We start from the raw sequence: 26,814 nt of genomic DNA, 5'->3' as shown, positions 1-26,814 counted from the left end.
ATTCGCTGGAGAAAATCCTCATGGATATCCCAGTTGCTCAGTGAGTTTGTTGTGCTGGAGTTGAGGCCTTTTTGGCTTAGTTAACACAACCTGTATGAACTGGAGCCGTGAGAGGAGGATCAGTGGGAGCAACACATTGATTACTTATTTCTCAATGCTAATGAACTGGGGTTTGGTTTATGACTATGACCTGGGTGATTCAAGAAGTTGTTATTGGTTAAAGTTGAATTGTGATGTATTTGTGCAGGTCTACATTATCTTCACTGTTGGTCCACAGTTGTATTTTTAAAGGCATATTTCACCTAAAAATTAAAATTGTCATAATTTACTCACCCTCATGTCGCTCCAAACCTGTATGAGTTTCTTTATGTTGAACATAAAAGAAGATATTTTGAAGAATGCTGGTAATCAAACAGTTGATGGTCCCCATTGACTTCTATAGTAAGGAAATAAATACTATGGAAGTTTGGATTTTCAAATTTCTTCAAAATATTATCTTTTGTTTTTATAATTTGGGCAGTGTTATGCAAATCTTCCCACACAGTGACGTAGACATGTGGGGGCGTGTTAGAACGAGCCATTTTAGGAGGGCGTGGACCAGTCTTAACTTTTATAAAGAATATCTCTTTGGGTTTGAGACTTTAGTCTTTGCAACTTTAGGGATCTTATCTATTCACAAACAGCTTTTACACTCCAAAGAGAAAGGAAAACTTGAAATCGCATCATATGACCCCTTTAAAATTTGTTGGCTTTGTTACAAAGTGAAGCATGATAGCTTTAGCTGAAAGCTTCAAACTAAAATTTAATTTACTCACCCTCATGTCTGTCCAAACCGGTATGACTTTTTTTCTTCTGTGGAAGGACAGAAATTTTTTTTTTTTTTTGTCCGTGCAATGAAAGTCAGTGGGATCGAAAGTCCAATGTTGTTTTGGAACTCATTCACTTTCATTATATGGTCAAAAACTATTAAAAAATATATTCTCTTGTTTTCCACAGAAGAAAAAAAAAAGATTTGAAATGATGCGAGTAGGAGTTAAACGGGTCCTATTATGCTCTTTTACAAAGTCTTGATTTTGTTTTGGGGTTGTACTACAACAGGCTCTCATACTAGGTTGTTTGAGGAAAAACATTATTTTCCCACATATTTTACATTATTACAACACCTCTCTCCCAAGTCTGGCATGAACGGCTCGAATAGTTCCTGTATCAAATGAAGGCCCGCCTTCTGAAATACAAAATGTGCTGTGATTGGTTAGCTGGGCCAGTGCGTGTTGTGATGGCAGCACTCGGTGCCTGGTCGGGAAACATCGTGCCCCTTACCGTAACCGCCTGCTGCGAGCTTCAGTGTAAATATTGCGTCAAAATCAAATCAATTTGAGCACGATTTAAACCCGGATGATTGTAACCACTCTAAGTTCATCTGCCTTGGGAAAGCTAGCGTGTTCCCGACATAGTGATAACACTCGTTGCCTTCTCTAGTGCAGCTCAACCAGGTCTCGTCCCATTTGTCGATATTTGTGATATCACAAATCCCGGAAAATATGCGTTGTAGTCCAAACGAGTCGTTCGTTGTAGGTTTTGAAAAGTTAAATAAAAGATCTCCTTTTGAATTGGACTTTGAGCTTTGTTACATTGCAGATCTTTTTTTATGCTCAAACAGCAACATTACAGACTAACTAAAGTTGAAAAAGTGAAAAAGCATAATAGGACCCCTTTAAATTATGACTATTTATTAGAAAAACAAATCTAGGTAAGCCAGTCAGCCTCGCTAGTCAGCTAGTTGGTTGTTGGGTGACTACTTGACCATCCTGACCCACTGGTCTTGACTCGTTTGGATAAAACTAAATTGTACATAAATGTACAGATTTCTGAACTTAAATTTAGATTTATTCAGTCCATTTTCCTTAGCACACTTATAAACTGAACATTTTTCCCAGACACTAAAAAGTTCTTTCAGAGACACTTATTTCAAGTGTCTAACCTCTTGAAAAGTGATTCAGAAGAGATTTACAGTTATGATGTCAAATCATGTAACAGGGTCTCGTCTTGAATGATCTCACAGTTACTCCGAAAAACGGTCTGTGCTGTCATTCAGTATTCTCTAAAGAAAGACACTGCTCTGAAAAATATTGACTTGATTTAACGGTAACATGATTATTTCGATAATGACTGACTGCCTGATACTGTCAACAACAGGTTTTGAATCTGACTCTCCAGTCCAGCAATGTGCTGCTTTTTACAGCTCCAGTGTTTTTCATTCTTGGTCCAGTAGGAAAAACAAGGCTGTACAATATATTGAATGGACTGTACTTCCTGCCCTTTTAGTTTAGTTTGTTTGCAAATTACCCAAGTGACAGGTAAATGTGCACCAAAATACAGAGTATTTGATGTTGGGAATTATGGGTAATAAGAGGCATTTTCAATAAGTAAAGCCTATTTCAGTTTTTATTCGCTGATTTAATGTCTTTCCCTTTCTGTCGACCCTCTTTATCACTCCTGCATTTGCATTGTTATTTCTCCAGGGGGCAGGGACAAGCGTGGCGGTCCAGTTTTAACATTCCCATCACGAACCAACCATGACCGAATACGACACGAGGATCTCCGCAGACTCATCGCCTACCTCGCCGGCATCCCTAGGTATTGACGCACTCACTGGCTTTTCTAGTTGGGCGCATTGATCTGTAATTGACCTGTGAACTAGAGATGCTGTGTTTCTTCATATGTGATCTTTTGTTGTGCTTATAATAATCGAATGAGGCAGGCCAAGTCTGCACTTCAGCTCAATTCCTCTGAACGGCTCTGCCGAGCAGTCGTGCTCTATAAACATGTTTGTTTACGGAGCATGAGGGTGGTAACTCTGGTACAGTGCAGCTACAGAGTGTAGAGCACGTTGTGACCTTCATGGGAGTTTCTTTAAGTGCTGGCACTTTTATCCGTTGGGTTGATTTTTATTCTAACACATTTCATACATGAGCGTCACATTAAAACATTTTATCAAGCCTTCATTTATTTTTGATACTTTTTAAATTCCTTTTGTTTCAAAAGATTTTGTTTCAATCTTTATGCAGAGTCAGATTTTAAATCATAAAATATATATTTTTTCAGAATCCTTAAGGTAACAAAGATTTAAATATTTGTTATGTGAGAAATTATTTATATCAATTTGTGATCATTTCGTCTACTATTAACAAATTTATACCTAATAAATATGTTAAAGATAGTGAATTATTAGTGTAATTATTATTAGAATAATTAGATAGTGAAGTTTTAAAGTTTAGTGTAGTTTGTTACCAAGCAGACATTAGTGTCAGTGGATCAGTGTTATTTCATTATTATTTATACACTATTGTTGTATTTAGTAATATATGAAGTTAGCTTTTATTTTCAGTATTCATTTAGTAATTTTATGTAGATTCGTCTGATTTTTATTTAATCTAACTGAAATTTTATTTCAGTTAGTTGCCAATGCATTTCATAAATGCATAAGTTTTTCATGTACGTTTTAAATAAGTTATTTCAACTTTATTTCAGTTAACAAAAAATATTTTAATCGTTTTATTTACTATCCACTCTAGTGTTGTCATAGTTATGCTTGAGATGAAATATGAGGCATGTGATGTGTGCAGAAAATCAAGCTTTTACATTTTTCTGAACAAATTGTCATTTTTTCAAATTATGCAAAGAGTTGTGAAAATATGATTTGTGCGTTTAGGATGCATAAAATGCTAGCTATGAAATTATACATGGCAAGATATAGGAATCTGCTATTTTGTTCCAAAAATGTTCAAAAGGTAATTTCCTCCTCAAAACGAATGGTGAAATGATGTGATGAAAGGGACAACAATTAACATAAATGATAATCATGTGATATTAGCAGGCAGATAATAAAGTTGTTGAGGAAACACCCCTATAGCGTTTTGCTTCTGTTTTACCCCTTTCTCTTCTCAGAATGGATTTTATATCTGAGAGCAGCATGACTGGATGGTTTATCATCATATTTGGCATACTTAATAAAACATATTCCTCAGCCAGTAATACTGCAATGAAGTTAGTCGCTCTATACTTTTAACAGGAGGGAGGGGAATAGAAAGCGAGAGATTTAGATATGAGAGAAACGCAAGAGGGGGTACGATGGGAAGAGTGGTTGGTGGGAAAGACAGCGTGGGAACAGTTCAGCCACTGCCAACAGTTCTTCCTCCTCCTCCTCATCATCCTCACTCACAAACTCTGTCCCCTGCACCCACACAGTCACACCAGAGAAAGAGAGAGAGATCTACAGTTACAAAGCAATTCCCCTAGAGATAAAAAAGAGAGACACACAGAAAGATGGGAAGAGATGTATCATGATCAAGAGAGAGAGAGCAGCAGCAGTCATCTTAAGAGATGGAGAGCAAGCGAGTGTGCAGGAAAAAAATAGGAGGGTGTGTGAACCAGTGAGAGAGAGAGAGAGTGGAAAACAGTGTCGCAGTCGTACAAGGCTGTGTGTTCGTCTACAGCTCGTCATTACCGACAGCTCCTCGATTAGACACTTTCTGAGATGAAATCGGACAGGCAGATGTTTGACTGACAGTTGTGTGAGACGCGCTCTGGATTTCAGAGTAACGGACTGATGCGGTGTCACAGAGCTTTTAAGACGGGTAGAACGCTGACAGATTGGATACTGAAGGCCTTCAGCTCTCTGAAAGCAGCTCATTTGATAGAAATTTGCAGCTGGGCTTAATGGGTAAGCTCTACCATGCATACCTCCCTCTGCTCTCTGCTGTATGTGCATTGATTTTTTCATTTTTTTTTTGATAAGGGTAATCATTTTTTCCCTTTATTTTTAGTTCCTCCAGTTGCATTCGTGCAGCGGTTGCTTTCGTTTCTTAGCTAGGAGGATGCACCATAGATTATGTAATGCAAAGAGGATTAAAGTTCATATTTTCATATATCTCTCTCTTTGTTTTTCCTTGTCATCCAGCGAGGACGTGTGCAAACATGGCTTCACGGTCATCGTGGACATGCGTGGCTCCAAATGGGATTCCATCAAGCCTCTGCTGAAGATCCTGCAGGAATCGTTTCCCTGCTGCATCCACGTCGCCCTCATCATCAAACCAGACAACTTCTGGCAAAAACAGAGGACCAACTTCGGCAGCTCCAAGTTTGAGTTTGAGGTACGGTCACCTTTCAATCTCTTACTTATAGGGTTGTGTTGCTGGAGGTAGATGTTGACGTCGTTAGAGCTTTGCTGTCCATCACTGCATAGTGCATATTCACTTTTTTTGTTTTGATTATGGCATGTTATAATTAGATTGTTCTGTTAACCCGGTTGATGTGTATTAGCAGTGTTAAAATCAGTGCTTTTGGTTGTCGTCATGATATTAATTTAGAAAGAATTAAAGGCATTTCAGTGTTTGTAGATTACTAATATTGTAGATTATTCCTGCAATCCTCAGAAATATCATGTGAAATGCCTTCTCTGCTGCATTTTTTTGTCTTATTAATTAATAATCTGCGGGTTTTTCTGTGACATCCGATCTGTGTTGGTGTGAGCATGTGAAGGCAGCTCTGGTTGTGTGGGAGTGTGTGGGTGTTGATGTTCTGTGTGTGTGTGTGTGGGTTGACTAGATGAATGTAAATGTGGATGCAGCAGAAATGCTTTTTCGGCATATTTTCTGCATTTGTTATATATTGAGCTGTCTCGATTGCAAGGTGTTGGTGCAACTTTTTTTATTTGCACCGTCAGAGTGGAAAGCTTTTTTTTTATCATGCTTGTTTTTATTTGAGTGCAGTGGTGTTTGTTTTTATTGGAGGAGAGGCTTTTGTGTGTGGATGCACAGTGGAAGAGCACGTGGGAAAAAATTATAGCTCATGTCACAGCTGCAGAAATTTCCAGTGCAGGAGAATAATGTTTTAGATCAAATGATAATTCGTTTCTCAAGCCACCATGAATAAAACATGATTACCCAAATATGTGATAAAGACCAATCAGGATCTGGTATGTTACAGTGACATCATCACTGACAGTTACGCGTCATGTCGGAATTACCGTACTAAAAAAAAAACCTCTTGAGATTCTGCTCTGAGCTTCACTTCACATCCTTGGACTTGTTTCTATGGCAATGTTCATAACACCAAAAAGATCAATGTGCGGCTGCTGTGATGTGAATGGCAGTAAATTCCTTACTACATCAGTTCTGCTCTATTTTCTCATGTGAAATATTGAAGAAAAAATAAAGGGCACCAGGTAATAGTGTTTGTAACAGTATGAAGAGGTAGCCAAAGAACTACCTTTAACTAATGAAGCTGCTGCCATTTAAGACTCCACAACAGTCAAATGGGAGAAGTCGGAGCTTTCCAGTACAAGGAATTAGAATTTTTTGACGTAATATGAATTCAAAAAGCCTTATTCGCACTGACAGTGGTTTATTCCAGTTCCTGTTGCTAGCTGGCCTATTGGTATTAATGGGCTGTGTACACATATGATCACAAATGGGATCTATTGCTGGTAAATCTAAGATGTCAACCAGTTTTGGACAGTAATTCCATTTTCTTTCTGCTGAATACTGAACATTCAGTTTGCATGTTAACTTCATCATATAATGAACAAGCTACGCTATCTTTACTCCCATTGGTAGCTGCCGCATCACTTTATTGCTCATTTGCATAAAGGTAAAAAAAGTTTCTCAGCTTTGTTGAGTTGTTGACCAAGTGATTCACCAGCATCAATAGCGATTGTTGTCCATAAACATCATTAACTCTCATTGAAAATGAATAATTTCCAGGTACTTTATCACTGCCTGAGGGAACTCCTCGTAAAGTCAGTGGAAATTTTCAGACTTAAATCTAAAATGCCTTAAATAAAAGTTTAGTAAAGTGTTGTTGTAATTAACTCATTAAAATCATTTAGTTAAATGTATAAATATAAGATGCAAAATATCATGTTGCCTCTGCAACTAACTGAAATAAAATAAGCTTAAGATTAATTGACAAGACTACATAATTTCACAAAATGGAAGTGTAAATTTAAAATATAAAAAAGTGTAATTTATTAAAAAATATTAATAAATACTATATTATAAATGTAATAAATTAATATAATTTAAGCATTGATATAATAGATAATATTAAATAACATTGTATCAGAAAGGCTCGGAGGAAGTGAGATTTACTTTGGCCAATCACAGGTCAGCATGCTCTTGTCAGTCGCATATATTCCTCAATTTGCCCTATTTGGCCGCTTTTCTTCCCTCACAATACTGTGATATTGTGCATGAATTTCAGTGGGAGGATCAGAAGCACTCCTACCATCTGGTGGTCCATGTAAGTCCAAACAAGTGTTGAGCACAGCACATGATGAAATGTTTCTGGTGGGTAGGGTCAGGGAATTTGTCATAGGAACGGCTGCAAGCTCTCATCTCGCCCACTGCTCATGACATGCCACATTTCTCATAATTTCAGAATAAAAAATATGAGCAGAAGGCAAAAAAAAGCAAATGCAGTCCATAACTCACATTATTCTCATTGCAGTTAATGGACTAATGGGCAGCGTGCTCATGTTGATGTGTGTCTGTGAAAGGCTGCAGATGCCTGTATGACAGCAGAACTTGAATTGATGAATAGGTTTAGACCGCATTTACCTTGAATTCACAAAAGAGGCGCACACCTCCGCTCTCTCCTCTTTCACATGGCTTTGATGAAGCCCACTCGAGCACATTTGTTTTCTTTTTTCTGTCCTCCCATCTATTCATTTGTGGGAAGAATAACACACTATTTTAGTTCTCTTGGCGCACACAAACAAAATGTGGTCAAAAAATAAAGAATGGAAGAGTGGAATTTTTTGACTCTGTCTTAATTTTGAAACACACTTGTGCTCATATCAGTATTGTTAACTAAATCTAATCTAAACTGAAAACATTGCTGAAATAGAATGTTTAAATTGAAGTACTAATATTACTAAAATGAAGAAAAAACTAATAAAAATGACAAAAGCACGTGAAAAATGACTCAAGCTTAAACTAAAATTAAAACGGTAAAAGCTAGTTCAAAATATTAATAAATAATAGCTATACATAATACGAAAATAACATTCACTCAATTTCTCAAGCCTATTTCTGTGCCAGTTTTCCCAACCAGGTATGAAGTAAAAAAGTGACATGTCATAAAAGCTACCTCCTCCATGTTTATTCCATTTTTTTCCCTAAGCAGTCGTGAGACACGAATGAACATCATGGGAGTAAATGTTTTGGTTTAACTAAAATAAATTAAAATAATTACCTAATATCTATCACACAACTGAATGTAGCAATGATACTGCATTTAAAAAATGTATAGGGTTGGGTATCGAGAACCGGTTCCAAATTTCCAATAATCGGGTATTCGATAAGACGTGCATTTTGATTCCACTTAACCATTCCCGTGTTCGCATTTTAATGTGATTTTAAACTATTTAAGTGCAGGAAGGGAAAGAACTTGCACACTGTTTGCGTGCAGCGCACACATCTGAAGCGCGAGCACAGAGAACAGTGGTCCCGATGCAGGTTCCTGACCCGTGTCCATTCTTGAATTGTTCCGTGCATTTCCACAAAGGTTGTTCCGGGCCAGAACTGACTTCTCTTTCACATTTATCGACCAGTATGCACGAAATATGTCAGTATATCATCATAAACACAGCCGTTTTTTTTTTGTCTTAAGTGAACGTAAACAGATGAGAAAGAAAACTCATGTGAAACAGTATTTTTAGATGTGTGTGTTCGGTGTTAAAGAGACAGCCGTCTAATAAACGTGCTGCCAATTCATTAATGTTAATTAAAGAAAAAAAAAATCATTAACTGACTGAATATCTTATATTATATTACACGTTAAATATCAATATTCTATTTATGAAAAGAAAACTATACAGTGGTTTTTAAACTTTTGATTTCAATTTCTGTACCTGACATTTGTTCAGTTTTATTTATTTATGCTATTGCTAATTAATTTGTTTACTTGTCTTTAACAATTTAATGTTTGAAATTTATATTAGTCTAGTTGTTTTTTTCTGTGGTATTTTTTTGATAAAACCATAGACATAAAACGGAATAAATATGTTTGACATCTAAATATTTGACTTAAAATTTGTTTAATGGATTTTTTTGTCTTATTGCAATCGGAATTAGGAATCGATAAGCAGAGTCGGAATCGGAATCGATAAAATTCAAACGATACCCAACCCCTACCTATTATGCTCTTTTACAAAGTCTTGATTTTGTTTTGGGGGTGTACTAGAACAGGCTTTCATACTAGGTTGTTCGAAAAACACATTATTTTTCACATATTTTACATTATTACAACACCTCTCTCCCCAGTCTGGCATGAACGGCTCGAATAGTTCCTGTATCAAATGTAACCACTCTAAGTTCATCTGTCTTGGGAAAGCTAGCGTGTCCCCGACATAGTGATAACACTCGTTGCCTTCTCTAGTGCAGCTCAACCAGGTCTCGTCCCATTCGTCGCTATTTGTGATATCACAAATCCCGGAAAATATGCGTTGTTGTCCAAACGGGTCATTTGTTATAGTTTTTGAAAAGTGATCTCTGTTAAATAAAATATCTCCTTTTGAAGTGGACTTTGAGCTTTGTAACTTTGCAGATCTTTTTTATGCTCAAACAGCAACATTACAGACTAACTAAAGTTGAAAAAGTGAAAAAGCATAATAGGACCCCTTTAAAAAAGAAAGAAAGGTACTAAAATGTGTAATAATTGTTAAATATGTAAAAATGTAAACAGGGCAGTCATTTTATCAAATATTTTTCATTAATCAATGCCAATACTGAACAATTTTACAAACAGGCTGCTGACAGGACATTTTATAGATTTCTGCTGCATTAAGGCCCGTTCACACAAATGATGGAAGGGACAATATCATAGTATTCACTTACAGAACCATTTTATCCAGCTGACGAACAATAAAAATATTGGCAGCCAATCAGAATCCACTCGACTTGAGCAATTAATGAGGCAGATGGCGTAACTGCAGCGTGTGCTTATAATAAACAGAACATTATTGTGCAATAATGTGGACCAACGTGAAATCTCATTGGTTGAAAGCAACATTGATATTAAACATCAGATATGTTCTGATTGGATATGGTTGTTATGCCACAGTTTCACTTTTAGCATGAATTTGTCGCTTGACGCATGCTTGGAGCATAGCGAAAGCCAAAGTTGATTATTTTAACGATTTTACCAATTTGGTATGCATGCATATACAGTTGTATACAGATTACCCCGAGGCTCTTTCCTGCTTCAGGTAGTTCAGAACTGGTTTGTGTTACTGCGGTGCTGGTGGTGACGATATCGCCCTTTCTGACACCCTCAGGCTTCATGCTGGGAGTCTGTCTTGTCTCTAGGTAGTTTGGACCTCAGGCGGTCCCTGAGTGCCTGTATGAAATTAGATTTATGCCCCCGGTTAAAAATAGCAGTCCCACCTTGCTGGTCATTAACGGAGCCTGGAATGGCTGCATCAATTGACGTAGGATTTAGGGCATTAGAAGTCATATTGTGCATTCTAGTACTGTGCATATTGGTTAATTTTCATATTCCACCCACATCCTTTCTCTCTACCCTTACTGTCCTTTTCTGGTTCCTTCCATTCCTCCATCACACCCACCTTCAGACCACCATGGTTTCCCTGGAGGGCTTATCTAAAGTGGTGGACCCATCCCAGTTGACGCCTGACTTCGAGGGCAGCCTGGACTACAACCACGAAGAGTGGATTGAGATCCGCGTGGCCTTCGAAGACTTCACAGGCAATGGTCGGCACCTGCTCGCCCGTCTGGAGGAGATGCAAGAAACGGTCACACGTAAAGACTTCCCGCAGAACTTAGAGGGAGCCAGGCACATGATAGAAGAGCACGCAGCCCTGAAGAAGAGGGTGATGAAGGCTCCTGTGGAGGAGGTGGACAGTGAGGGCCAGAGGCTGCTGCAAAGAATTCAAAGCAGCGAGAGCTACGCTAACCGAACTGTGCCAGTCCCGCTAGGGCAGAGGGAAGGACAGGGACAACCCAACGCTGACACCCAGGGCCTGGTGCCCCGTATTTCAGCCCTACTGGAAAAACTGCACAGCACCAGGCAGAACCTGCATCAGGCTTGGCACGTCCGCAAGCTGCAGTTGGACCAGTGCTTCCAACTCAGGCTTTTCGAGCAGGATGCTGAAAAGGTGAGATCCACACATGCATACCTTGTATAGACGCAAAACTTTTTATATAGAGGTAAATCCATACACAGGAATTACTTTGATGAATAACTTTTCTTTTCTTTTTTCTTTTATATTTTCTTTTATCACATATTTTTTTTCATTTTCTTTTTTATATTTTATTTTATTCCATTATTTTATTATTATTATTATTTTCATTTATTTTATTTTTATTTATTTTTTTTATTTCATTTCATTTTATTTCATTTTGTATTTTATTTTTGGATTTGGTCAAGTGGAAATTTGATGTTATGCAGCAAGGTGACACAGCTAACTTGTGTAGAGTGCAGAATATGCTTTAAATCAGTGGTTCTTAACCTTAAAGGTTCCCTGTTGTTAAACACAATTTTCCAACCTCCTCACCATTTAGTATACTTTTTATGTATTTATGACAAAGCTGCTTGTTTTTATTAAACTTGCTTTATTAACAGAAACTGGAAGTATTGATATGTTAAGTGAATTAACCATAATTCATTTTGTGAACCAGATGTTTTAACAGCTATATGTTCTAATAGGCCAAAAAGGACATTATTTCCTATTAAATCTTGAATTATATATTTTACCGTTTTCATTTATATTATGATTAGATTATTTTAATATATTAATAATTTATTAATTGAAATACTTTTAAGTCATCCTGAGTCCCAAAGTTGGTTGGGGCCCTGGCCCCCTTGGTTGAGAACCTTTGCTCTAAATTGAAGCAAACCCTGTGTTTTCATTCTATCTGGATCTGCGCACATATTTACAAGTTCTCACTAATTCGTCTCAATGTTTCTCATAGTGGGTGGAAGATTTGCATGTTGCTAGGAAACCAGCAGCTATTCTTTGCTCCTGAGAAACGGGTCATTTTTTATGATTTTCTATTTTTACTAATTTCAGCTGTATAAACACAACGATGCACGTGCCAAAACATTCACCCAATGGAATATCTTGCATTGCACACACATACACTTAACCTGCTTCCAGTCAAACGTGTGCCTGACGTGTGTGTGTGTGTGTGTGTGTGATTGCTGTGTCTCTGCAGATGTTTGACTGGATCATGCACAACAAAGGGCTGTTTCTGGCTGGATACACTGAGATCGGCAACAACCACCCCCACGCCATGGAGCTGCAGACCCAGCACAACCACTTCGCCATGAACTGCATGGTAAGATTTCAACTAGAATTTTCACAAAAGATCAAAAATGTCACTGCATCACTACATGCATCCTGTATCCTGTAATGCCCCCACAGCATTTCTTTTACTAACTGACCAAACTAGGATTTTTCTTCCGTTTAAGCAGTGTAATGGCGTAATTAATTTAATTTTTTTAATGTATGCGCCGATTCTTTATTCAGTGATGGTGACTCATCGTATAATCAGAGATGGAGCATAGAGCATGATCCACCTAAGTGCTTCCTGTTTGGGTGGCTGCCCACCAGCTGTGGGCCCTGTTAGGGGCATCCTTTAAAAAGCCCCATTACTGTAGAGAGAAGTATTGATCACTTCCTGTTTAAAGAGGCAGAAAAGGATGTAGGCATATTGAGCTCTGACAAGTCTAAAAGTTTAATGATAGCATTAATTTACTTTTTATGTTATAAGCCATTATAAAGTATTTTCAAGAACCTTGTGGTTAATGTTTCATCACTGATTTTTTTTCCTCATATCAGTACCTTTCAAAAGTTTGAGGTCTGTAGGATATTTGTTTCTTTAAAAAGAGCCTCTAATGCTCTTCAAGGTTGCATTTATTTTATTAAATGAACAGTTACATGATAATATTGTGGAATATTATTACAATTTAAAACCACTGTTTTTAAAATGCAATTTATTCCTGTAATAATAAAGCTGAAATTTCTGCAGTCCAGTCTTCAGTGTCACATGATCTTTCAGAAATCATTCTAATATGCTGATTTGGTGCTCAAAAACATTTCTTATTATTATCAATGTTGAAAACAGTTGTGCTGCTTCATTGTTTTGTGGAAACCATGATGTTTCTGCCACTTTTGCCTTTACTGTCACTGGCTGAATTGAAATATTAATTTATTTAAAAAAAAATCTTACAGACCCAAGCTTTTAACTGGTAGAGTATCTTTAAAGTCCCCGTGTCACTTTATTAATAATAAGGGTTACTTGAGAGAAAACAGAGACAAGGAAACAAACGCACATTCATTTTCAATGAGCAGTTTTTGTTCATCTTCAGACTTACGTTGTGCTTTATTGATCAGAAAGTAATCAGACTTGCACACTACTGATCTTCTCCTAATGGTTGACTTGCATTTTAAACAGACAGGAATCTGCTGGGATGTATAGTGTTGTCCTCTAATAGCAGTGTTGAGTGAACAATCCATTCTGAAGCAGTTTTCAAAATGTGATATTGTGAAAGGACATCCGTTTGAATTAGTGTTGCACTGATGATAAATCTCTGGTTGATACTATGAAGTTTTATGTTATAGCCAATAAACAACAAATGGCTAATATTAAAATTCTATACTAAAAACTTTAATCATTAATCATTTTGTTTTGACATTGTGTTTGGTAGTAATATTTTCCGTCTCCCGCAGAATGTTTACGTAAACATAAACCGCATCATGTCGGTGGGGAACCGTCTGCTGGAGGCGGGCCACTATGCGTCCCAGCAGATCAAACAGATCTCAGGTCAGCTGGAGCAGGAGTGGAAAGCCTTTGCTGCTGCGCTGGACGAGAGGAGCGCCCTGCTGGAGATGTCTGCTACTTTCCACCAGAAATGCGACCAGGTTAGAGAGAACGCTTGCAACATCTTTTCTTAATGAAAACTGATACCAGTGAGCACTCAGCAGAGAGACCAGTGTATATGTGTGAGAGTTTTCATAATTACTTCTGGAGCAAGAGAAAAGAGGAATGGATTTCACATGCTGTTAAAAGTGAGTGATAATCAGACTTAGGCTTTGATTCGTTTTGAATAACAAATGAATCATCAGCAAGATCATTTCAGAAAAGAGAATGCAAGAGCTGTCTTAAAGGGGTCATATGATGCTATTTTAAAGATCATTATTTTGTGTATTTGGTGTAACAGAATATATTGACTTGCTTTAATGTTCAAAAAACACATTATTTTTCAAATACTGTACATTATTGTAGGTCCTCTATGCCCCGCCTCTCTCAAACATGTCGTTTTCAACAAAGCCCCCTCCTTTGACGAGCGCAGTCTGCTCTGATTGGCCAGCTGACCCAGTGCATTGTGATTGGCCGAACACCACAAGCACGCGTCGGAAATGTAACGCCCCTTACCATAATCGCGAGTGTCAGCTTTCAAAGTAAATGTCAAGACAGTTAATAATGTCGTTAGTTTTACCGTCAGTTCAAGCCCGAAAGGGCAACTGAGTCGCGTGACAGACACCGTGATGATGCAGTACACAAGCCGCGGTTAAGACAGCTGACAGTTTTTTAAAATTTTTTTTTATTTTTAGAAATAGCCTTTGTGCACAGCCAGCCTTGTACTCTTCTAAGTTCAAAAAACTGTCGTCCATAAAATGCGTTGCACAAATTCGAACATCTGGGTTGTGCTGTTCTGCTGTAAATAAATCTTAACCAATGATTCCTAATTGCATCTACTTCCGGAAGGCCAAATAAAGTGCTTTTGCTTTCATACTGAATCACACAGCGTCTCCCTGACATGGCTGCATCAACACTACTGCTGTTCCTGAAACCACGCCGCCTTTTTTTGCGTGCACATTTGGACGTGATGTAGTGATGTAGATATGTGAGGGTGTGTTAGAACGAGCCGTTTTAGGTAGGCGTGGCTGACTTAACTTTTATAAAGAATATCTCTTTGGATTTGAGACTTTAGTCTTTGCAACTTTACAGATCTTCTTTATGCACCAAGAGCTTGTAACATTCCAAAGAGAAAGGAAAACTTGAAATCGCATCATATGACCCCTTTAAGACCTCGTGAACTGCCTGCCACCTACATAGGCAGCTGCCTTCTAAGGTCTTGAAACCTCGTGAGTGGTTTCTCATAAGGCTTTAAATAGATGACAGCATAATACGCAAACTTACAACCGATTTTGAAGGAGTTTGATGGTAGCGTGTTGCTAAGCTAACAGCACAATACTCTAATAAGCTTAAAATACACATATTGAGTGAAAACAATTATTCTGAGCAGTTTTATAGATGTTTTTAATAATCAAATTTATTTCTTTACTAAGCCCTATATTTGGATTGTCAATTCACTAGTCCTTCATGAAAGTGAAATAACACTCATTTAAAGGGGTCATATGACGTTGCTAAAAAGTACATTATTTTGTGTATTTGGTGTAATGCAATGTGTTTATGCGGTTTAAGGTTAAAAAAACATTATTTTCCATATAATGTACATTATTGTTTCTCCTCTATGTCCCGCCTTTCTGAAGCGCGTCGATTTTTACAAAGCTCATCGTTCTAAAAAAGCGAGATGTGCTCTGATTGGCCAGCTAACCAGTTCGTTGTGATTGGCCGAATACCTCAAGCGTGTGACGGAAATGTTACGCCCCTTAACATACTGTGATGCCGTCTCCCAGCATGAGGAGACAAAACCAATAAAACCCATTACAAATGAGGCATTTGTTGCATCCAGTGGGGACATAATTACTGATTATAATGACTTATACTGTATTTTTACGCATTGCGTATTGTGCTGTGTAAACGTAAAACCATGTCTGCATTTGTGATCGGAGAAACAACAAGCCTACTCTACACTGCTCAAAACTCGCGTTTGAATCATCAGTGGCAAATCATTTAAATATAAAAAACATACTTACAGGCTGTGAGTCAAAAGCACCAGAATGTCCTTGCAAAGTTGGAACTGCCCAACTTTATAGAAACAGCCTTTGTGCCACAGACGCATTGTAGGCTACTGGTTCAGGAAACAGTCCTCATCCTCCATAAAATGCGCAGCACACATCTGAATATTTGGGTTGAACTGTTCTGGAACAGTGTTGTAAATACAACTTAACCACTGATTTCTAGTTGCGTCCTCTTTTGGAGGGCCAAACAAAGTAGTTTCGCACGAAACACACAGTGACTCCACAACATGGCAGTAGCGGCAACAGCAAGAATTAAAGTTACGCCACCTTTTTTTGCGTGAACATTTGGGCGGCGTTATGCAAATCTTCCCACATCGTGACGTAGATGTGGGGGCGTGTTAGAATGAGCTGTTTTAGCTAGGAGTGGTTGACTCTTAACTTTTATAAAAAATATCTCTTTGGATTTGAGACTTTAGCCTTTGCAACTTTACAGAACTTCTTTATGCACCAAGAGCTTGTAATACCCCAAAGAGAAAAGAAACATTGAAATCGCATCATATGACCCCTTTAAAAATGTGGGAAAAACACATTTGAGAGACTGCAGTAGAGAGGACAGGTGAAGCTTACTTTCCCTTATAAAATATTCCTCTCACACATGCAGTGTTTTCATAGAGGGGCTATATCAACAACAATCTCCCGTCCAGAGATTTCTTTCCCTTTAAGCATCACCACAACCGCCAATCACAAGGCTGTCTGGTTTTGGCTGTCCTCATGCATGAGATTCTGTTTGAGTTGAACCAGACTCCCAGCCACATTCTGCTCTTCATCTCTGAGGAAGAGTGAGATGAGATGAAAGACGATTTGATTTGAATTGATATTCGGAGTGCGGCATATGAACCATGTCTCTCATCATGTCCTGCATTTGCCCTTATTAGTTTTAATTCATTCCATTTCTTTTGATGTCAGAGGTCTGTATGGACATACTATACTGGAATATACAATCAGATGTACAAACATTGTGATGAGAGTTATGAGATGTTCAATTTAGAACTAGAATTTTAAAGTACATACTGTTTTAAGGTCTTTGAATGGCTTTTAATGAAGATTTTGGATAAATTCGTGTTCTGAGGAGAAAATTGTTAAGAAATCACTTTGTATGTCTAAGTACACTTTAGATGGAAAAACAAACTGTTCAGAACTTCTTCAAAGCTAGTGTAGAATGGTTACATAGCAAAGCTTTGAAGATTAAACCAAATAAGTTGGTTTGATCTAGTTCTTGGCACTAACAGATCTAGTCCATTACCTTATGGCTGTTCATTACTGTTTCTTTTTTATTATTAGGGGCTTGATATTATTGTAATTTTGTTGTAAGTGTGTGTGTATTTGTGTCTCTCTGCAGTACATGAGCAATGTGGACTCATGGTGTAAAGCATGCGGGGAGGTGGATCTGCCCTCTGAGCTACAGGACCTAGAGGACGCCATCCACCATCACCAAGGCCTGTATGAGCAGATCACCGCTGCCTACTCTGAGGTACCGAGCCGTGTGTCTCGAAATCTCTAAATTGCCAGGCACTTTTGAAAAAACATTTAAGGGTACTGATCCCAAAGTAAATGGTACTTGCACACTATAGCAATTACAGACACGTCTAAAGTGGCAATTTTAGCTAAATATATTTATTATAAAACGCAGTGCTATGAAGAGTTACAATGCATGTGACAATACAACTTCCAAAAATTGTCAAAGTATTTTTATTATAATTTTGGTTATACATGCAAAGTGATTTTTTTTTAAATAAATGAAATACAATTGCATATAGCTTTCGAATTAAAAAATAAAAATTTTCCATGTTCCATTATTTAATGAATTTGAATTAAAAAAAAAAAACAATTTTCAATATAAAATAATATAAAAATGTTTAAATAAAAAATAAATTCTTGACTAATATAATGAAATAAAACAATTAAATAACATTGATTTAAAAATACGGGGAGGTGGATCTGCCCTCTGAGCTACAGGACCTAGAGGACGCCATCCACCATCACCAAGGCCTGTATGAGCAGATCACTGCTGCCTACTCTGAGGTACCGAGCCGTGTGTCTCGAAATCTCTAAATTGCCAGGCACTTTTGAAAAAACATTTAAGGGTACTGATCCCAAAGTAAATGGTACTTGCACACTATAGCAATTACAGACACGTCTAATGTGGCAATTTTAGCTAAATATATTTATTATAAAACGCAGTGCTATGAAGAGTTACAATGCATGTGACAATACAACTTAATTTAGTCTATTAGGTTTGTGCAATTGTTTTCTCATCATTGTCCCGCTCTTTCCCAGGTGAGCCAAGATGGAAAAGCCTTATTGGACAAACTTCAGCGCCCCTTGACCCCTGGCAGCACTGATTCGCTGACGGCTTCTGCCAATTACTCCAAAGCGGTGCACCATGTTTTGGACATCATCCATGAGGTTCTGCATCACCAGAGGCAGCTGGAGAACATCTGGCAGCACCGTAAGGTCCGGCTGCACCAACGTCTGCAGCTGTGTGTATTCCAGCAAGACGTTCAGCAGGTAAAACACACACACACACACATATTCATTCACCTGAAAATACCCCACTAGATCCACGTGGGTCGAAGTGTGGTACTGAGAACTACATGTGGCATTTCATAATACCCTTGAGGGACGATTTAAAAAGCATCAAGATGATACAATGGGATGGAAGGATGTGAGAGGGAGATACAAAAGAAAGGAAGTAGAGTCTGCATGAATAGCTGAAAGGACTCCATAGGCAACTGAGCCGTGTTACCAAAGTAACTGTTGTAATTTTTGTTGTCCCTAACATAAAATTTTAGTAGTCGGTATCAGTGAGATCTCCTGATTTTCGATCCTAATTTTGAAACACAAAAAAAAAAAAAAAAATTGTCAAAGTATTTTTATTATAATTTTGGTTATACATGCAAAGTGATTTTTTTTTAAATAAATGAAATACAATTGCATATAGCTTTCGAATTAAAAAATAAAAATTTTCCATGTTCCATTATTTAATGAATTTGAATTAAAAAAAAAAAACAATTTTCAATATAAAATAATATAAAAATGTTTAAATAAAAAATAAATTCTTGACTAATATAATGAAATAAAACAATTAAATAACATTGATTTAAAAATACAAAATATTAATATTTTCTGTCTTATAAATCTTCTGTTTGATTAATATTAATGATGTAATATGACACATAATTTGACAATTTGTGTCCTTTGTAAACACTTGCTTTTTTTTTTTTAAACTACCGATAATAAAGGAAGACTGGTATAGTTTTTATTTCAGTGTCGAATTGGTACTAAAGTACCAGTACTTTTTATAACCCTCAGTGTACTGAAAAGTGCGGACATTTTTTTGTTTTCTGTTTTGGAGATTTCCACATTCATACTTCTGGGCAGGCTTTAGTTTAGCATGTAATTATTGTTACCACTGCCTCTTTAATATAGGAGAGAAAACACCACCGCAACATCTTGGCTTAACTTCTCTGGGGTTATATTTGTTTACACACAAACAGAAATAGTCACGCATAATTTAAAGTCAAGGATAAGCCGCTGCCATAGCGTTATACTAGGCATCTCTCTATTGTACATTGTCTTCAGAGGTTCAGGGCCAGTTTGTTGGTGCAGAGATTGTGGTTTTCTGCAGCGAGCTGTTTGACCGAGAGAATGCAAAATGGCTAATTCTGTGGCTGAGGGAAAGTGTTGCCATGGAAACCACTATTCAGGTGCTGGGGATGCGATGAACTGCAGAGAGGGAGAGTTACACTGTGAACGACACCTTTATACATAATTTTTTCTGTCTTGGACCCTGCAGCATCACCTGTCGTGGTACCTTGTTTTGACTCCCATTATCTGACAGGACACATTCTCACCTAGAGAAGGACTGGATAGCTCTGCTGCTGTCTCACATATTAATTTCATTTTTTTCCTCTTGTGTGCATTGTGTGTGTGAGCAGGTTCTTGACTGGATTGAGAACCACGGTGAGGCGTTTCTCAGCAAACACACAGGAGTGGGGAAATCTCTACATCGCGCTCGAGCCCTGCAGAAACGCCATGAAGACTTTGAGGAAGTTGCTCAGGTTCGCCACTCTAAAATCTCCCCTTCCCTTCAAGATTTATTTGATCGGGCTTCTCTGTATTCTTCCAATTAAGTCAAAAGTACAGCTAATAAGGAGTCACTAAACATAATATAACACGCAAGGTCTTTCCCAACTATCCATTTTTAACAGTGCTGGGTAGATTACTTACAAATTATAGCATGTTATTGATTACAAATTACATGATGAAAATTGTAGTTAGGAATGTAATCTATTAGATTACTCATTTTAGGTATGGCATTCTGACTACTTTCTTGATTACTCTTAGATTACTTTTTCAAAACTCGTTTATCACAGTTTTGAATAGGGATATTTTATTGATTACAAAAATACAAAGAGAAGGAAAATACCGTATATTCTATCCTTTGAGAGAGTAGAGTGCAATTAATCATAGTGCATTAAACATCATGGTTTTTGGGGTTTGTGAAGGAACTGCAGGGTTTTGTGAATTATTGAAAATAGGTAAATTAAATTATAAGAGTGCATCATAAAAAAAAGAGTCCTTTCAATATAAAAACAATATTCGAACACAAAGTATAAAGATTTTGTTTGTGTACCTGCATGTAAATGTGACCATTAACCAACGTCAGAGAACTGTGAAAATAAATGATTGAAATATTAACTTAAATTCTCAAAGGGATTCAAGTTAATATTTTAGGTCAAAATAATGTATGAATAATTTGTTATCATGTAATCCATAAAACATAATTGTAATATTACTGTAAGCATTTTAAAATGTAATATAATTAATTAAAATTACTTAATTTTTGGAATCTGATCAGAATCTGAAAGGGATGGTTCACCCAAAAATTAAAATTGTCATTTACTCACCCTCATGTCATTCCAAACCTGTATAAGTTTCTTTCTTATGTTGAACACAAAACAAGATATTTTGAGGAGTTTTGAAGAGCCAAACAGTTGTTGGTCCCCCATTGACTTCCATAGTAAGGAAAGAAATACTATAGAAATCAATGGGGACCATCAACTGTTTGATTACCATTATTCTTCAAAATATCTTCTTTTATGTTCAACAGAAGAAAGAAACTCATACAGGTTTGAGGAACGACATGAGGGTGAGTAGATGATGACAAAATGTAAATTTTTGGGTGAACTATCCCTTTATGTAATCCATTTAACATGAAATTAGTTATAACTAGTGGTTAGGGTTGTGACGGTGAGGAAATTTTCCCACCGGTTAATCGACGTGTGACAACACCGGTATCACTGCCGGGGCGTTCCCTCTTTTCCTCGCTTTCCTTCGCTTTTAAATAGCTTGTAAAAGTGGTGTGCGCATTTTACTTTCACTTTTGAATTAGCAGCAGTTCGGCGTCAATTGCTTGAATGCAACAACAAACTACAAACTCACTTTAGCCTATATATAAAACATAGAACTTTTATTAACAAAACTAATAAAAATACTCTATGCTATAGGGCAGGCTATGCCTAATATAAAATAACAAATAACTTACATAAAGTTTAATAGGTATACAAAACTGGAAATAACTAAACATGTATAATATATAACCAAATAAATAAGAAACGTAGAGCATTTATTAGCAAAACAAATGTGAAATAAAATAAATAAATGACACAAAGTTTAAATAAAGTAAAAATCAGCAAACAATGTGGAACCAATTAAATAAGAAACGAATGTTTTAAAAAAACTTCCAAAATCACCTTAGATAAACGGCAAAAGTCAACAGGCTTTTCAAAATCCAAAATATTGCCAAACAGGTGCTTTTGCATTTCGTTTCGAAACTAAATCATCCGCCATCGTCTTGTCTGTCTCACCTCACTCTTGTCAGTCAGCTCGACTCGCTCTCCTCACTGGAGAAATGAAATCTGATCTGTGATGCGACTGTCGTTCGGCACGCTGCATTGAGCAGCCGCGTTCAGTTTTTAATTGTAGTGTCTGTTCTTTTACTGAACTAAATTATTTTTATTACTACAAAAAAATCAAAACGACGGTGGGGGTCGGTGACGCGGTGGGCAAGTGACGTAACTCGTGTTGCGGCTTAACACGGCAAGCCTACTAGTGGTCGACCGATTTTGGTTTTTTGACAGCCGATGCCGATATCTTAGAGAGCAGAATGGCTGATATAAAGCCGATATACTGTATATAAGTATATTTTTTATTTTAATTATAATTTTATTTATTTTAATTAATGTTTGAGAACCTTAAAATAATTTGAAAATGAATAATATAAAAAATAAATGTGTAAAATAAATATACTTTAGATGACAACTTCCTGATTCTATAATTCTATTACAGTATTTTTTTACAAATAAATAAATATTTTAAAATATATAAACAAAAAGAAAATAAACACTGTAACCAACAGGGCACGCGGTAATCTGGGAAGTTTGTGTGCATTGGGAATCATATTTTTTCAACTAAAGCCAAGGTAACACTCATTTTACATGTAGCATGCCGTAAAAATGACATGAGTATGACGCATAGTTTGAAATAACGAGTTTAAAGTTGATCGCACGTCTCCAGTGAAGCTGACCTCTCCTCCTGTCCGGATTCAATTCGCATGGATCGACTGTCACGCAGAGCACACGCGATCAGGCAATATACAAATGCACACTTCACACGATCTCACAGCTGGATTCGACTAAGTCTGCAAGGTTTGTGAAATTAAATGTTCATATTACAGTATTTTTCACAAATAAATAAATATTTTAAAATATATAAACAAAAAGAAAATAAACACTGTAACCAACAGGGCACGCGGTAATCTGGGAAGTTTGTGTGCATTGGGAATCATATTTTTTCAACTAAAGCCAAGGTAACACTCATTTTACATGTAGCATGCCGTAAAAATGACATGAGTATGACAGTGCGCAAATGCATAAATCAGCATAGTTTGAAATAACGAGTTTAAAGTTGATCGCACGTCTCCAGTGAAGCTGACCTCTCCTCCTGTCCGGATTCAATTCGCACGGATCGACTGTCACGCAGAGCACACGCGATCAGGCAATATACAAATGCACACTTCACACGATCTCACAGCTGGATTCGACTAAGTCTGCAAGGTTTGTGAAATTAAATGTTCATTAGTCATTTAAAGGTTTGTTTAAATGATATGCGTATTTGCTGAATGCTGACGGCAAACGAGAAAGTATTATATCTGCCTTTCTGTTACTAATAATTTAAAAGCAATCATTATAATACTTTTTGTATACCTTTTAATTCATTTGTTCAACAGTTCTATCTGATTATTAGACAGACTTCTATCTGTATTAGGCAAAACTGTTAAACGACAATAACAAACAATGAAGAGGGAGAATGCGAGCACTGTGTGCTCTGGCGCTGCCGTTCTCAGAATACATCGGCCAGGGAGAAAAACTTATCGTCTAATGCCGATATATGAAAAATGCCAAGGCCGATATATCGGTCGACCACTAGTTATAACTGTTCACTGCTAGTAGACTAGTCCATGGGTTATTTTTTACTTTATGTAAACGATTTTATTTGTTCTACACAGTCATGTTGACTAGTGACAGAACTACTGGACTAGTCAGTGTCAAAATGCATTGAAGCAAAATATTCTTTCCAGTTGGCATGAGCATCATAATCATAGTCCATACATGTCTCTTCTTTATCAGAATACATACACAAATGCTGATAAGCTGCTTGAAGCTGCGGAGCAGTTGGCCCAGACAGGTGAGTGTGACCCGGAGGAGATCTATCAGGCCGCCCATCAGCTGGAGGACCGGATCCAGGACTTTGTAAGGCGTGTGGAGCAGCGAAAAGTCTTGCTGGACATGTCAGTGGCTTTCCACACCCATGTTAAGGAGGTAAGAACTAGGGATGGTTGAGCAGTTTCATCTAAATTTACAAAATAGTAACTTTTGCAGTCGTGCGAAAAAAGCTTTGATTCAAAAAATGCAACCTCCCGGGACAGTTTCAGCATATGTTAAACTGTCAGCTTGTTAAAATCCTCTCAGGAAAAATAAACTCTTTGTCTTCAAATTAATGTCTTTAAAGCACCTCTGGAGAGCATCTCCCCAACAACCATCAAAGCACTGCTTTTGTAACAAATTCACCACCGTCAACAATAAACTTCAAAACAGTTCGCCTTAGGCCTCAGATCGCCTGCTCTGAGCAATGTTCCTGGTTTTATGCATAATGTGGAGTTTTTTTTTTTTTAAACTACTGTGATTTTTTTTTTTTGTACCTTAAAATGATGTAGATATTTAGCATGCTTATTATTTATTTATTTTCTTTTGTGTGCACCATGAGAATGTCAAGTAAAAAATAGTTTTAGTTGGTCATTCAACCCAGTTATGAAAGCGTGTAGTTTTACACATTTGCACCAGAACCAGATACATTAATGCTCAATATAAATTAGAAACTAAATTAAATATGAGATGAATGTGCAAAATATGCTAAATTAATATAATTTAAAAGCAATCATTATAATACTTTTTGTATACCTTTTAATTCATTTGTTCAACAGTTCTATCTGATTATTAGACAGACTTCTATCTGTATTAGGCAAAACTGTTAAACGACAATAACAAACAATGAAGAGGGAGAATGCGAGCACTGTGTGCTCTGGCGCTGCCGTTCTCAGAATACATCGGCCAGGGAGAAAAACTTATCGTCTAATGCCGATATATGAAAAATGCCAAGGCCGATATATCGGTCGACCACTAGTTATAACTGTTCACTGCTAGTAGACTAGTCCATGGGTTATTTTTTACTTTATGTAAACGATGTTATTTGTTCTACACAGTCATGTTGACTAGTGACAGAACTACTGGACTAGTCAGTGTCAAAATGCATTGAAGCAAAATATTCTTTCCAGTTGGCATGAGCATCATAATCATAGTCCATACATGTCTCTTCTTTATCAGAATACATACACAAATGCTGATAAGCTGCTTGAAGCTGCGGAGCAGTTGGCCCAGACAGGTGAGTGTGACCCGGAGGAGATCTATCAGGCCGCCCATCAGCTGGAGGACCGGATCCAGGACTTTGTAAGGCGTGTGGAGCAGCGAAAAGTCTTGCTGGACATGTCAGTGGCTTTCCACACCCATGTTAAGGAGGTAAGAACTAGGGATGGTTGAGCAGTTTCATCTAAATTTACAAAATAGTAACTTTTGCAGTCGTGCGAAAAAAGCTTTGATTCAAAAAATGCAACCTCCCGGGACAGTTTCAGCATATGTTAAACTGTCAGCTTGTTAAAATCCTCTCAGGAAAAATAAACTCTTTGTCTTCAAATTAATGTCTTTAAAGCACCTCTGGAGAGCATCTCCCCAACAACCATCAAAGCACTGCTTTTGTAACAAATTCACCACCGTCAACAATAAACTTCAAAACAGTTCGCCTTAGGCCTCAGATCGCCTGCTCTGAGCAATGTTCCGGGTTTTATGCATAATGTGGAGTTTTTTGTTTTTTTTTAAACTACTGTGATTTTTTTTTTTGTACCTTAAAATGATGTAGATATTTAGCATGCTTATTATTTATTTATTTTCTTTTGTGTGCACCATGAGAATGTCAAGTAAAAAATAGTTTTAGTTGGTCATTCAACCCAGTTATGAAAGCGTGTAGTTTTACACATTTGCACCAGAACCAGATACATTAATGCTCAATATAAATTAGAAACTAAATTAAATATGAGATGAATGTGCAAAATATGCTAAATTAATGGGCAATTGAAATAATAATATAGAGCTCTCTAAGCAAAGTAAAAAGTGATTAATGCATGTGTCTTTTGTGCATAGCTGTGGACGTGGCTGGAGGAGTTGCAGAAGGAATTGTTGGACGATGTGTATGCCGAGTCGGTGGAGGCCGTTCAGGACCTGATCAAGCGTTTCGGGCAGCAGCAACAGACCACACTGCAATTCACTGTAAATGTCATCAAAGAGGGAGAAGATCTCATTCAACAACTCAGGTGTCCTTCCCTTTCATGCCTCCTCCTGCAACAAATACTTTAATGTTTTGGTGTGGACCTCAAGTTTGATTCCATTGAAGTGTGGTTTGTTACATTAGTGTGAAAGCCATCTTTTGAAATCTTACACACACCAAGGAGCCAACTAGGGGGCTTTAGGTTTGCAGTCTGAAGCCTAGCGTGAAAGACTGGGTTCCACCAAATAATACACAGACAATACACAGACTTATCTTCAGGGGTTCCTCACAAACAACAGAACCAGTGTAGTGCTACTTACTAACAAATAATAACTCTTATGAACTAATTACTTTCAGTGAATCAGTCCAAGATGCTTAGATATATGCTGAGCACGTTTGTTTCAGTCTAACAACTCATTTATTGAATTGTTCAAAGTGATTCTTCTCTGAGACATTGCCAATTTTATGATGTCTTAATCAATATGAATCAATGTATTCTTAATTCACAAAAGGACTTCAATTGTCAATATTAAAGATACAGATTTGGGAAATATTTTTGCTGTCTTCAGTTTAAAAAAATGACAAAATATTACCATAAAGTAGTATTTCTTATAGGTTTAGTATAATTGTATATATTTAGCACCAATTATCTTCAAGTACTAGAAGAATCGTTAAAGGGGACATCAGATGCCCATTTTCCACAAGTTGGTATGATTCTTTAGGGTCTTAATGAAAAGTTTGTAACATACTTTTGTTAAAATCTCAGTGGTAGTGTAAAACAACACCCCTTTTACTTTGTCTAAAACAGCTCTGTTCACAGCGACCTGTTTCGGTGCATGTTCCTTTAAATGCTAATGAGC

At 37.1% G+C, this 26,814-nt stretch overlaps 1 protein-coding gene across 1 annotated transcript in view; it reads left to right on the top strand.

The window, feature by feature from the left end:
* The window catches only part of LOC107593576 (triple functional domain protein-like), a 72,832-nt gene that overhangs the window by 13,791 nt on the left and 32,227 nt on the right, over window positions 1-26,814 (top strand). Inside the window, 10 exon segments of the mRNA XM_016283353.1 lie at window positions 2,523-2,637; window positions 4,961-5,153; window positions 10,637-11,179; window positions 12,240-12,362; window positions 13,757-13,948; window positions 17,355-17,486; window positions 18,293-18,523; window positions 19,954-20,076; window positions 23,707-23,898; window positions 25,831-26,000. Of these exon segments, the coding sequence (XP_016138839.1) occupies window positions 2,523-2,637; window positions 4,961-5,153; window positions 10,637-11,179; window positions 12,240-12,362; window positions 13,757-13,948; window positions 17,355-17,486; window positions 18,293-18,523; window positions 19,954-20,076; window positions 23,707-23,898; window positions 25,831-26,000 (2,014 nt within the window).

This window comes from Sinocyclocheilus grahami, unplaced genomic scaffold, assembly GCF_001515645.1.
Source record: "Sinocyclocheilus grahami isolate Dianchi unplaced genomic scaffold, SAMN03320097.WGS_v1.1 scaffold173.1, whole genome shotgun sequence".
NCBI lineage: Eukaryota > Metazoa > Chordata > Actinopteri > Cypriniformes > Cyprinidae > Sinocyclocheilus > Sinocyclocheilus grahami.
The sequence above is the reverse complement of the archived record's forward strand: the minus strand, read 5'-3'. Positions and strand labels throughout refer to the sequence as shown.